The sequence below is a fragment of the Schistocerca cancellata genome, chromosome 3 (genome assembly GCF_023864275.1).
Source record: "Schistocerca cancellata isolate TAMUIC-IGC-003103 chromosome 3, iqSchCanc2.1, whole genome shotgun sequence".
Classification (NCBI taxonomy): domain Eukaryota; kingdom Metazoa; phylum Arthropoda; class Insecta; order Orthoptera; family Acrididae; genus Schistocerca; species Schistocerca cancellata.
Window position 1 is genome coordinate 100,752,231 of NC_064628.1, and position 13,879 is coordinate 100,766,109.

Below are 13,879 nucleotides of genomic sequence, written 5' to 3' on the forward strand. Positions count from 1 at the left end.
GCGGTGTTCGACGACGTGACCCGGCAGCAAATCCGTAAGTTATTTGAAGGACCACTTTGTTTAACTAAAGAGATTACCAGTTCAGGGCTTAATCAGTTTGCACAGTTTTTTTAGAAAGATTATAAATCAGGAGCAAATTCATGTATTCTCGCAGGCAGATATAGTTGGTTTCTCTCGCAGTTGGAAATACACACAGTCACGGAAAGCTAAAGAACAGCAAAGTTACAACCAAGGCAGTACGAGTTCAAAATCAAACAAAAAATTAATTTAAAGGAAACTTTCGGTATTAGGCTCAGGATCTCTCACGCACAAAACGAAACGAGAAGAACAAGCTTTAATTAAACACAGACAGGGTATCAATGGCCCTAGTTTAAGTTATCCGTCCATTGTGATCTGTACAGTGTCCTTAGCAAAGAATGAGGAATGTGAACGTTCACAGCTGAGGGTAAAGATTAGGAAAACGTAGAATTTTAAGTGAGGCAGACGTTTCTGGTCAAGGAGTGGTACATCTATGTAATGAAAAAGCGTAAGTTTTAGAATTATGAATTGATAAAAGGAAGGCAAGTAGTAATCATAAGTGAATAGGCCGTGACTAAAGAAAAACATTCGTCGTCACCGGATTTCCTCGTACTACTTTCGAACAATATTAAACGGTTGTACAATCCGGAATAAGGCCACGCGAAGAACAGACAGCAGGCCGGGATGGCCGAGCTGTTCTAGGCGCTACAGTCTGGAACCTCACGACCGCTACGGTCGCAGGTTCGAATCCTGCCTCGGACATGGTTGTGTGTGATGTCCTTAGGTTACTTAGGTTTAAGTAGTTCTAAGTTCTAGGGCATTGATGACCTTAGAAGTTAAGTCCCATAGTGCTCAGGGCCATTTGAACCATTTTTTTGAAGGACATGCTGGGAGTAGTGATCACATAGCCTCATGGTAATGGCGGGTGCTCGCGATAAACAGGAAACACGGATTCAAGGGCGGTGTTGCACGGGATTTTCTCAGGCATGACGTAGTCATTACGCTGGGAGTTTACCATTTTGAGAGTTATTTCAGTGACATTTCATTTCACTCCTGCTTCACTGATTTCACGTTCATTGCATCCATTGATTTCACGCGAGTGAAATTATTTCAGGTGAAAATAAGGGCAGTCAGAAACAAAAATGGCAACTCTGTGAATTGCTCTCCGTGCATTCGTCGCGTTAAATGTTTCACAATCATTCGGTAATATGCGTTCCACGGTAGATTATCACGGAAACAAAGGGAATCGGCTTCATGTTATTGCTGTGTATCTGTTTTCCACTGGTAAAGGGAAGCCTTTCAATGGTTTCAAGGATTCTTATAGTTATAGCTTGCACTTTTAAGTTATTCTGTCTTCAAGCTTCACTGCCAGTGCTCCGCTCCGTATTGGGGCATTACAGGGTTATTACAAATGATTGAAGCGATTTCACAGCTCTACAATACCTTTATTATTTGGGGTATTTTCACAATGCTTTGCACACACATACAAAAACTCAAAAAGTTTTTTAGGCATTCACAAATGTTCGATATGTGCCCCTTTAGTGATTCGGCAGACATCAAGCCGATAATCAAGTTCCTCCCACACTCGGCGCAGCATGTTCCCATCAATGAGTTCGAAAGCATCGTTGATGCGAGCTCGCAGTTCTGGCACGTTTCTTGGTAGAGGAAGTTTAAACACTGAATCTTTCACATAACCCCACAGAAAGAAATCGCATGGGGTTAAGTCGGGAGAGCGTGGAGGCCATGACATGAATTGCTGATCATGATCTCCACCACGACCGATCCATCGGTTTTCCAATCTCCTGTTTAAGAAATGCCGAACATCATGATGGAAGTGCGGTGGAGCACCATCCTGTTGAAAGATGAAGTCGGCGCTGTCGGTCTCCAGTTGTGGCATGAGCCAATTTTCCGCGGACTACGCGTGAAACTTGCCCGCACGCGTTCAACCGTTTCTTCGCTCATTGCAGGCCGACCCGTTGATTTCCCCTTACAGAGGCATCCAGAAGCTTTAAACTGTGCATACCATCGCCGAATGGAGTTAGCAGTTGGTGGATCTTTGTTGAACTTCGTCCTGAAGTGTCGTTGCACTGTTATGACTGACTGATGTGAGTGCATTTCAAGCACGACATACGCTTTCTCGGCTCGTGTCACCATTTTGTCTCACTGCGCTCTCGAGGGCTCTGACGGCAGAAACCTGAGGTGCGGCTTCAGCCGAACAAAACTTTATGAGTTTTTCTACGTATCTGTAGTGTGCCGTGACCATATGTCAGTGAATGGAGCTACGGTGAATTTATGAAATCGCTTCAATCATTTGTAATAGCCCTGAATATTAGTGCGCCCCTGCAGATGCAAGGCGGGTTGCTGTCGCGCCTTCCCAGACAATTCGTGTCAGTGAGTCACACACACGATTTGACGTTTGCCGCGTAACATATGGTGTCGATGATGAAAACCTGTAATGTCAGTTATAAACTTGCAAAGATGCTCTAGCCACTGATACGAGACTTTTCTACAGGTCTCGTGGTTTTTGCACAGTCGTCTCCGAAATCTGGGAAATATACTGGAAAACGAAACAGCGCGCACATTCATTTTTTCATATTGTTACTTCTTACTAAGACAATTAAAATAGCCACAAATTTAGGTCTTTCCCTCCGAAAGAAATTTGTAGTAAAAATGTCAATTCACAATAAACATCCGCGCTTTCGACAATAATAACTATTGGTCTCCTCAGGAAAGCACTGGTGGTAGATGTGCAGGGTGTTTCAAAAATAATATACGCATTTCGAGTATATATATTTATTAAACTTTAAGACATACAAATATGAAACTTTACACACATATTGAAGAACTTCTGAAGTTCAGATTACAGATGTTCCATCAGCGACACGAACAATGTCAGATCGATATTCCAACTCCTCCCATATTCGGGCAAGGATGTCCTTCGTCACTGATGTTACGGCAGAACGGATTCCGTTCTCCAACTCTTCCAAGTTCTGTCGGAGTGCTGGTACATAAACGTTGTGTTTAACGAAACCCCACAGGAAGAAGTCAGAGAGTGTCAAATCCGGTGACCGTGGAGCCCAGCTGAGACATGTTAAGTCGCCCAGCTCCTTGACGACCAATCCAACGGTTTGATAGAGTTTCATTCAGATATTCTCGCACTTGGCGATTGCAGTGACGGGGTGCCCCGTCTTGTTGAAAACTGGAAGTTGTCTTCGTGCAGCCTCGGAAACAATCAGTTTTGTAACATAGCGAGATGCTGCTGACCGTTAACCCTGTTTCCATCAAAGAAGAATGGACTCTAAACAGATGATGGGGCTATCACACGAAAGACATTGACTTTGGGCGAATCTTGTACATGCTCAATGGCTGCATGTGGGTTCTGTAGGCGCCAAACTCGAACATTGTGTTTTTTTACCTGACCACTAACATGTAAAGTCGCTTCATCACTGAACATGATGCGCTGTGCGAAAGTGTTACCATTGTAAATAGCATCAAGAATCTCGTTACAAAATGCCACACGTTTGCGTTTGTCATCACGATGCAGAGCTTGTAACAACTGTAACTTGTACGGCTTCATAACCAACCGACGTCTAAAAACACGCCAAATTGTTGTTGTAGGCAACTGTAACTCCCGACTGGCACGACGAGTTGATTTTCAAGGACTGAGTCGGAAAGCAGTTTGAATTCGTACAACATTTTCTTCAGAAACACGAGGGCGGCCAGGACTCTTCCCTTTCCATACACATGCTGTATCTAGAAACTCTCGGTACCGAGAATGTTCCACCCATTCGGAGGACCGGATTGGTACCTCAACCTGAAACGTCTTTGCACTGTAATCACGGAATTGCACTTCGCAAACTGGAGAACATAAAATGATTTCTACTGCAGAGTAGCCATTTTAAATATATGACGGTTACCAAGCAGAACAGAAGACAACTGACATCTAGCGGCTATTAATATAAACTAGACACTGCATTCGTTCCTCCAATATCCGAGCCGAGGCGCAGCGATCGATAATTTGGACAATAATACACTAGTGGCCATTAAAATTGCTACGCCAAGAAGAAATGCAGATGATAAACGGGTATTCGTTGGACAAATATATTATACTAGAACTGACATGTGATTACATTTTCACGCAATTTGGGTGCATAGATCCTGAGAAATCAGTACTCAGAACAACCACCTCTGGCCGTACTAACGGCCTTGATACGCCTGGGCATTGATCAAACAGAGCTTGGATGGCGTGTACGGGTACAGCTGCCCATGCAGCTTCAACACGATACCACAGTTCATCAAGAGCAGTGACTGGCGTATTGTGACGAGCCAGTTGCTCGTCCACCATTGACCAGACGTTTTCAATTGGTGAGAGATCTGGAGAATGTGCTGGCCAGGGCAGCAGTCGAACATTTTCTGTATCCAGAAAGGCCCGTACAGGACCTGCAACATGCGGTCGTGCATTATCCTGCTGAAATGTAGGGTTTCGCAGGGATCGAATGGAGGGTAGTGCCACGGGTCGAAACACAGCTGAAATGTAACGTCCACTGTTCAAAGTGCCGTCGATGCGAACAAGAGATGACCGAGACGTGTAACCAGTGGCACCCCGTACCATCACGCCGGGTGATACGCCAGTATGGCGATGACGAATTCATGCTTCCAATGTGCGTTCACCGCGATGTCGCCAAACACGGATGCGACCATCATGATGCTGTAAACAGAACCTGGATTCATCCAAAAAAAATGACGTTTTGCTATTCGTGCACCCAGATTCGTCGTTGAGTACACCATCGCACGCGCTCCTGTCTGTGATGCAGCGTCAAGGGTAATTGCAGCCACGGTCTCCGAGCTGATAGTCCATGCTGCTGCAAACGTCGTCGAACTGTTGGTGCAGATGGTTGTTGTCTTGCAAACGTCCCCATCTGTTGACTCATGGATCGAGACGTGGCTGCACGATCCGTTACATCCATGCGGATAAGGTGCCTGTCATCTCGACTGCTAGTGATACGAGGCCGTTGGGATCCAGCACGGCGTTCCGTATTGCCCTCCTGAACCCACCGACTGCATATTCTGCTCACAGTCATTGGATCTCGACCAACGCGAGCAGCAGTGTCGCGATACGATAAACTGCAATCGCGATAGGCTACAATCCGACTTTTATCAAAGTCGAAAACGTGACGGTACGCATTTCTCCTCCTAACACGAGACATCACAACAACGTTTCACCAGGCAACGCCGGTCAGCTGCTGTTTGTGTATGAGAAATCGGTTGGAAACTTGCCTCATGTGAGCACGTTTTAGGTGTCGCCACCGGCGCCAACCTTGTGTGAATGCTCTGAAGAGCTAATCATTTGCATATCACAGCATCTTCTTCCTGACGGTTAAATTTCGCGTCTGTAGCACGTCATCTTCGTTGTGCAGCAATTTTAATGGCCAGTAGTGTACATATACTCTATTTGAAACACCCTGTGTAACGGAATCTTGCAGATGTCAGAGTGTCCTCTACTAGTGTACTACACCATTCTTATCGGTGTTCCCCCTTTATTTCTTCAACAGTCGGTTGCATTCCTGGCAAAGGCAATGGCGCTAATTGTCAAAATCACGTATGTTTACAGAGATCAAAAGGTTCAAATGTGTTTGAAATCTTATGGGACTTAACTGCTAAGGTCATCAGTCCCTAAGCTTACACACTACTTAACCTAAATTGTCCTAAGGACAAACACCCACACCCATGCCCGAGGGAGGACTCGAACCTCCGCCGGGACCAGGCGCACAGTCCACGACTGCAGCCCCTCAGACCGCTCGGCTAATCCCGCGCGGCTACAGTGATCACTTTAAACAACAAATTCACCTTTAGTGTTCCTGTGGTTACGCAAATGTTAAGAAGGTATAGGAGTAGGAGTGAAAGGCCTGTAAGGAAGTTTTCTGTAACAGTTGTGACAAGATTAATAGTGTGCACAGAGATGTTTGTGATTTCTGGGTGCAACAGAACATTTTGTAAAAAGAAAACGTATATCAGAATAACTGTTTGGGTGTTGCGGGCTGGGACGTGAGCGGCATCGGCGCGCTATCGGCAGTGTTTCTCGTGATAGGGATGTAATGGAGTACTCACGTGCCCATCTGGCGCCACTCGCCCTGCAGCTGGTCGATCCTGGAGGGCCTCTTTAGTGCCGCCGTGCTGTAGAGAACCGGGGACATCATCGTGGTGGGCGAGGGCAACCTGCAACACAGCCAGCGAGCGCGCCGCTCAGACACACCTTGAAGCTAAAAGCCAGCCGATCACTGCACACCTCGTACCGACCACAACACTGCTGTGTTCTGTTGTGTGTGTGTGTGTGTGTGTGTGTGTGTGTGTGTGTGTGTGTGTGTGTGTGTGTGTGTAGGGAGGGGGGAAGGGCATGGACAAAAATTTTAAGAAATGTTCAAATGTGTGTGAAATCGTATGGGATTTAACTGCTAAGGTCATCAGTCCCGAAGCTTACACACTACTTAACATAAATTATCCGAAGGACAAACACACACACACACACACACACACACACACACACACACAAACATGCCCAAAGGAGGACTCGAACCGCCGCCGGGACCAGCCGCACAGTCCACGACCGCAGCGCCTTAGACCGCTCGACTAATCCCGCGCGGCAAAAAAAAAATTAATGTCTACTGATTACACCACCTGTAAATTTAAAGAAAGCTTTCGATGATATTTGTTGGAATATATTCTTGAAAATTACTAAGATGGCAAGGATGAAATACAGAAAGGGATAGAATATCTGCAACTTGTACAGAAACGAATCGAAAGACGTGAAAGGGAGGCAGGAACTGAGAGGGGAGTGAGATAACATTGTATCCTATCAGCCACGTTATTCAGTATGTACAACGAGTAGGCAGTAAAAGAGACCAAAGAAATATTTGGAAAGGAGAATAAAGTTCAGAAATAAGGTGGTTTGTCAATGGCATCGTACTTCTTTCAGAGACGTCAAAGGATGTGGAAGATTAGTCGAAAGGAATAATACTCTATAGAAAAGATGTTGTAAGATGAACAACAAAATTTTTAAAAAATTTGTTCATGCTACACGTTCAGAGACCGTGAATAGTTACAATTGAAAGAAAAACAGCCCTCGGTCACTATTTTTAACCAATTAACTTGGTTTCTACACTGCTAGGAGTGTCTTCCTCAGAACTTAAAACAGAGAATGGTCTATATTCTATAATATGGTCACAGAATTATGACTAAAAACGTATGATGGGGTGTAAATACGTAATCATCGTTAAAGACTGGCAGTACTTATATGTCATTTATCAAATAATAAATATGCCAAAAGGGCATTAGTCACAAAGATATTTAAGATAAAGAAAACTATGATGGCGAACCACTAAGAGCTGCTCGTTACTTGCGTAGTGCAGGATGCAAAACGGACTGCTGAAGTGTGAATTATACAAGGCAATGAGAAACTGCAGGAAGTAGCTGAGTTTAGCAAGATTGGCAGCGCGATAACAGACGATGGCCAAAGTGGAGACGTTATAAAATCGCAGACTGGCAATAGCAAGAAAAATATTTCCGAAAAATAGAATGTAATTTAACATCTAATATAGCTCTAAGTGCTAGCGAGTACTGTCTGACAGTATTTATCTGGAGTGAAAGTGAAATGTTGATGATAAAGAATAAAGACAAAGAAAGAATAACAGCTTTCGAAATGTGGTGCTACAGAAAACTTGTGCAACTTTGATAAGTAGATCGGATAACTAACCAAGATTTACTGAATGGAATTGGGAAGAAAATAGAAGTGTCAGAAATGAGACATTATGACTAAAACAGTATACAATGGACACATGGAAAAGAAAATAGTGAACATTAACAATGAAGCTACAGAGCCAGATGATCAGTTTTTGCTTTTACTGTACTCGAATAGAAAGGCTGAAGGGAAAGCAAATGAAATGGAAAATGGAAATGAGCGTTTGGCGTCATTGGCCGGGAGGCCCCTTACAGAGCAAGTCCGGCCGCCTCGGTGCAGGTCGTACTACATTCGATGCCACATTGGGCGACCTGCGCGCCGAATGGGGATGAAATGATGATGAAGACAGCACAACACCAAGTCCCTGAGCGGAGAAAATCCCCGACCCAGCCGGGAATAGAACCCAGACCCCTTAGGACGGCAGTCCGTCACACTGACCACTCAGCTATCGGGGCGGACAGCAAATGAAACAAATTGAAGAGTGAGAAAGGCTTGGACAAGTTGTGATGCCACTGGACAGCGAGTGTTTGGAGACGAGTGATGAGTCGTGCTTTACTCTGCGGCCATCCGATGTAGAGGTTTGGGTTTGGCGAATACCTCGATAACGTTACCTGCCATCATGTGTAGTGCCAGCAGAAGTATGGAGGAGGTGGTGTCACAGTATGAGTGTGTTTTTCTGGATTAGAGTGGGGTCCCCTTACTGTAATTCAGGAAACGCTAAATAAGGAAACGAACACATTTTACTGCACTGTGTGGTGCAAACTGCAGAGGAACAGTTAGAGCACCAACAACAGGGCTTAACAACTGGCTGGTTTTGAGCGCGAGTACTCGCATCTGCTCAGGCACGTGCTCGCGAGCAGGTGCAAGGTCGCGGAGTAGCGACGGAGGGGAGGGGGGGGGGGGAATGCGCGCGCACGTTTGAATGTGATCTCGCGTTCGTAGCAGATTTAACTAGCCACCTGAATGCTTTGAACATTTTACTACATAGTAAAGATCTGCTAATGACTCATTTCATAGATCGAATACGAGGTTTTAAAATGAAATTGACATTTTGGGTGAGTCGGCTGGAAACAGGAAACCTAGCTCATTTTCCTAAATTATCATCCATGCAAGATGTTCACAAAGACTGTGAACGCTATTCACATAGTTTAGTTGATCAGCGCTTTCAAGATCTGACAGCACTAGACAGTGATTTTGATCTGTTCTCTCCATATTCAGCGAATACTTAAGAGATTCGTCCTGAGCTGCAGCAAGAAATTATTGACCTGCAGTGTAACAGAGAATACAGAGACAACTTTCAGAACAAGAAAAACATTTTGGAATTCTACAGACACTTCCCTCAGGATAGATTTCCTCGTTTGCACAAACTGGCGGCTACAATAATATCAATGTTCGGTTCCACGTATGTTTGTGAACAACTGTTCTCTGCAATGAAATGTAACAAGACGCGCCTGAGAAACGCATTGTCTGATCGAAATTTAAACTGCACGCTACGCCTAAAATGCACAAGAACAATTACTCCGAACATATACGCAATTGTAAAGGGTAAAAAGTACGAGATAACCGAGAATCCCACACTTCAGTGACACCTTTTATTGTGTAACAGTTCACAAATTAATGCGAATGTAGACGCATACACTAAGCTATTAAAATTATGTGGCATGTGTACATTCTCCTTTATTTGTTTCATTTGTCGCAGTAATAATTCGTGAGTGATATCCCTGCAGGTGGCCGCAGATTTACATTGACTGGCGGCAGCTGTTGTGCGCCCCACGTGACTTTCCCCACTCTCCGCTCTGGTCCGGTAGTGGGGGTAGCGTGCTCGCGCTGCTCCGTGCTCGCGCCTTGCTGCTCACAGCTTGCTCCGCGAGCACGAATGTTGTGAAGCCCCGACCTACAGCATCATCATTACACTGCGTTCCTCCACAGACATTCAGACATCTCATCAGAAGTGTTCCCAGCAGCAAATTTCGAGCTGACGTAATGGCGAAGAGCAGATACACCCCATATCAATGTCCACTAATAGGTGACGGGATACTTTTGATGGTGCACTGTAATAGCCAAGAGAAAACGGAAACGTTGACCTTGTTGGAGGTGAGTGGATGAAATTAGAAGTATACAAAACCAACATGGACACATAGCGCTGAAGACTTTAAGGTGAGGAGGAATTTAGGGAAGTCTTCTATTCAGAAGCGGATGCTAAATTGATGATGATCGTGGTGATGATCGTGTTGGTGGCGGTGGTGACTGTCCCAGGTACTTATGCATTCAGTAAATTGCAATAAAACTGTTTTTAATGAGGCAAAGAAAAATTAAGTAGCTCAGTGTAGAAGCTTATGCAGAGCAGATTAAGAGCACTGCATCACATCCGACGGAATTGCAGAAGGAACATTAATACTGCTGGCCATTAAAATTGCAACGCCATGAACGTGGAATACAGCGAACGTCAAACTGGCATGAAGTGTGCTGCAAGCTTGTCTATGCAAGGAGTTTCATTTCAGTGGCCAGGATTAATACCAACTATATTCTGTGTATGGGCAGCGATTACGCAGTAGGATTTTCATTCAGAAATTGCATTTGAATGTTGATTTCTTGGGGGGAAGATCGTGTTGTTCCTCATGAAAGGAGGAGAAACGTCAACAAGCTTGACTTAGCTCGATACAGAAGGTGTTGGATTGGACGTCTCCCGATTTTTCACTAACTTAAAACATCTGCTCACAGGCTTCCGAGAAACTTGCATACCACCAGAAGGCAGCTACTGTGATTGACGAACTCTTGCCCAGAGCTGAATCAGAATAGAATGGCGTATTTTTTAGTAGAACTGAATACTACTCGACGCTCAGATGTGTTAGAGCCAGTGTTGCTGCCAGAGATGGCAGCACTGTACACGTAATTGTGGACCCTGTACACCACCGAAAGACCTAAAAAACTAATCATGTATCTTCCTAGTATACTGCGTACTCAAAATAGGTAAACTTTCGTTATTTGCTATCCTTTCTGATTTTGCAATTTTAATAGTCACCAGTAAAATTTTCCATCAGGCTTACAAGGCATTTTCAAATGTTCAAATGTGTGTGAATTCCTAAGGGACCAAACTGCTGAGGTCATCGGTCACTAGATTTACACACTACTTTAACTTATGCTAAGAACAACACATACACCCGTGCCCGAGGTAGGACTCGAACCTCCGGCGGGAATGGCCGCGCAATCCGTGACATGGCGCAATCTCAAGCAGGGCATTTTGTGCTGCGCTCTACTTCTGCATTTTTGTTACAGTATAATCTTACTGACTAATTTATACTCTTTTGTGACTCTCGTGACAATCACCATTCGCATGTTATAATGTTAGTCATAAATTTACTACACTATTTTTTTAAGCCTGAACCGTGTCTCTCTGTGTGTGTGGGGGGGGGGGGAGGGGGGGAGGGGGGAGGGAGGGGGCGCATGTGCGCTCACTCGTTTCCTGTACACTGTAGTGGAAAGAGTTCCTTCATACACAAGCTACAGGAATCCGCTGCACAAGCTGATAATGTAGCACTTAGTAAACGCAGGAATCGACCGCAGGAGACGCTGCGATGGCTGTAATTGTATAGATATATCTTCTAGTTTACCTCAACTAACGTGGCAACATGCTAGAAATTTAGAGCATCTGCCGAGAAAGCTCTGATTACTTTCTGTTAGCAATGATGTTGATTGGTGCTTTAAACCTCTTGCGTCCGAAGAGCGAAACTTATTTTATGAATCACATAATAGGTGGCCTGTGACGATTTATCTGTACATTAATGCAGTATAAAAAAACATGTTACATACATCATCAGCTGCTGCTGCTGTATAAACTTTATTGTAATGTGATAATATTTTCCGTGAACGTGGACGAGATTCTGCACTGAAAGAATTGCTGTTTTAACATCTCGATCGCTAATGCATTAAACATGGTAGCCTTAATATTGACTTCAGAAGCCAAACACACTTATTGACACGTAACATAAATACTGATGTTAGTCTACTGAAGTCAATATTAAGGCAACTGGACAGAAACTGGTATGACATATCAACAATCCAGCAGACGATGGTGTGGTGTACATACGGTGTCTCATTTATCTTGACCGCTCCAAATAACATATTGTCCGTACTAAAATAAAAACTGTCAATGAAATGTTGTTTAGCTACTAGAGGGACTTTTACCGGTATGGTTGTCTTTCTTATAACTCAGCTCGTTACGAAGATACGAACAGTAATACGTCCTTTTAAACGAATTTCCTATATTTTTTGTTCCCAAAACAACTTCTTCTCGTCAGGAACTGTCCAAAAACCTATCACAAGGTACCAATGAAGTAAATATGACGTTATTAAAATCGTAACACAGAACAGACTCAGTGTAGCGTGACTCGTCCACTTGCCGGAGGGCACAGCCATTCAAGTTGCCGGTCATTCAAGGAAGCAAGGTGAGAGTCTCACATCCCTTCGGTAACGAAGTCATTAGAGAAATAGCACAAGATCAGATTAAGGAACGGTGGGGAAGGAATAATTTCGGCATTTTCCCTAATCGAAGCCGGGACCCCGTGCGTGGGAAGTCAGGACGCTGCCGCAGGACCACGAGCTGCGGACGGCTTCATGGTACAGAGAGCGTTAGACTGCAACCTCTGTAACAGTATATGATTGAATGAATGGTCCATAGCATGGAAACCATGCATTTCCGGACTAAGTGCATTAGGCCTGTATTGTTCCGTATCCTTTCATCTATAAATCCCTAGAGCTTCAACATGGTGGAAAAAAAATCACCCTGTGCGAACAAAAATGTCTTTCATTTCTGCACTGCAGGTGTGGAGCAAATTCATTCTACTGTCTGCAGACGAGTCCCTGCCGCCGGGGTACTCACCCGGAGGGCGAGGAGTTCTTGACGGGGATGGCGGGCGCCTGGTGGGTGGGGGAAGCCGCGCGCGACGAGAGGCTGCGGTTGAGCGCCGTCAGCTGACGAGACGGCGACGACTGCGACTGGGAGAGGCTCTCCGCGCTGACGAGCACCGCGCTCTGCGACGCCGGCGACGGCAGCTGCGGCGCCTCCGGCACGCCCACGCCGCCCACCACGGCGCACGTCGCGCCGCCCGGCCACCCGCTGCAACAGCAACAACAGCGCCCTCACTGTAAACACGTCCACCTACAACAACGGCACTCTGCTACATCTACCTTTTTTTATTCACAAATATTTTTGTCACATTTAGTGGCCTTGTGAACCTGTTCTGGTTTCGACCGTTATGAGTCATCATCAGAACCAGGATCTCGTGACGAAAGTAAGACTTCACGTAGTACCGTACCGCCCAACGTGGTCACTGAAAGGTTTATTTTAAACAACCGTCATGCGTGCTACATGACTACGTGACGTGTTACATTCGGACGAGATCCTGGTCCTGATGATCACTCATTGCAACCGAAACAGGTAAACCGTCAATGTATGTATTTTTCGAAATAGATCACGTGCTTCAACTTGACAACGTCAGATTTCATCTGCAACTGCCACTCAGCAAGTGCTTCACAGTGCGTGGCGACGTCACGTCTGCTGCCGCTATATTTTCCCCTCTTCCCTGCACCATACGCGAAAGCTACACTAGGACACTGATTGTCGAAAATATCGATATGAGCTTCAGTTTCTCTGATATTTTTAATATTTATAGTATATATTGTTCCGCAGAACTCCGCCACTGCCGGTACCAAGCCCGGGGCCTCATCTCACAAGTGATGAGGAAGGAGGAGGGGGAGGAGTAACACCTCGTAAGAAAAAAAAAAACTGGGTCTATCTGGCTCCGGATGGTAGCACCCTTTGAGGCCCCTGCATAGGGTTACATGCGAAGCCCCAAATTCCAGACACGTCTGCGTGGCAGTCACCGGTAGTCTGGTCAGCGTCTGTTGGCTCTGTGAGCTCGGCTGTAAGTTAATCTTCTGGAACTCAAAACTCCAGTCGAAATTACGTGAGATCCTTCGTGATCTCACCACCAATACCTCAACACAAACCAATAATCATGACAGAACAACGGGAAAGAATCCACTACCCTGGGCCCCAGTCAGTAAGACTGGGTAATAGACCTGATCATCGGATTCCAGGGGATCAGACATGTCATGAGGAGAAGC

General features: G+C 45.2%; 1 protein-coding gene across 1 annotated transcript in view; it reads right to left on the bottom strand.

The window, feature by feature from the left end:
* LOC126176139 (proton channel OtopLc-like) overlaps positions 1–13,176 on the bottom strand; it is a 241,674-nt gene extending 228,498 nt beyond the window's left edge. The window contains exons 1-3 of the mRNA XM_049923278.1: positions 13,142–13,176; positions 12,633–12,869; positions 6,127–6,234 (exon numbers count right to left, since the gene is read on the bottom strand). Coding sequence (XP_049779235.1) covers positions 6,127–6,234; positions 12,633–12,869; positions 13,142–13,176 — 380 coding nt within the window. The remainder of the gene's footprint in view (positions 1–6,126; positions 6,235–12,632; positions 12,870–13,141) is intronic.
* Positions 13,177–13,879: the final 703 nt, after the last annotated feature.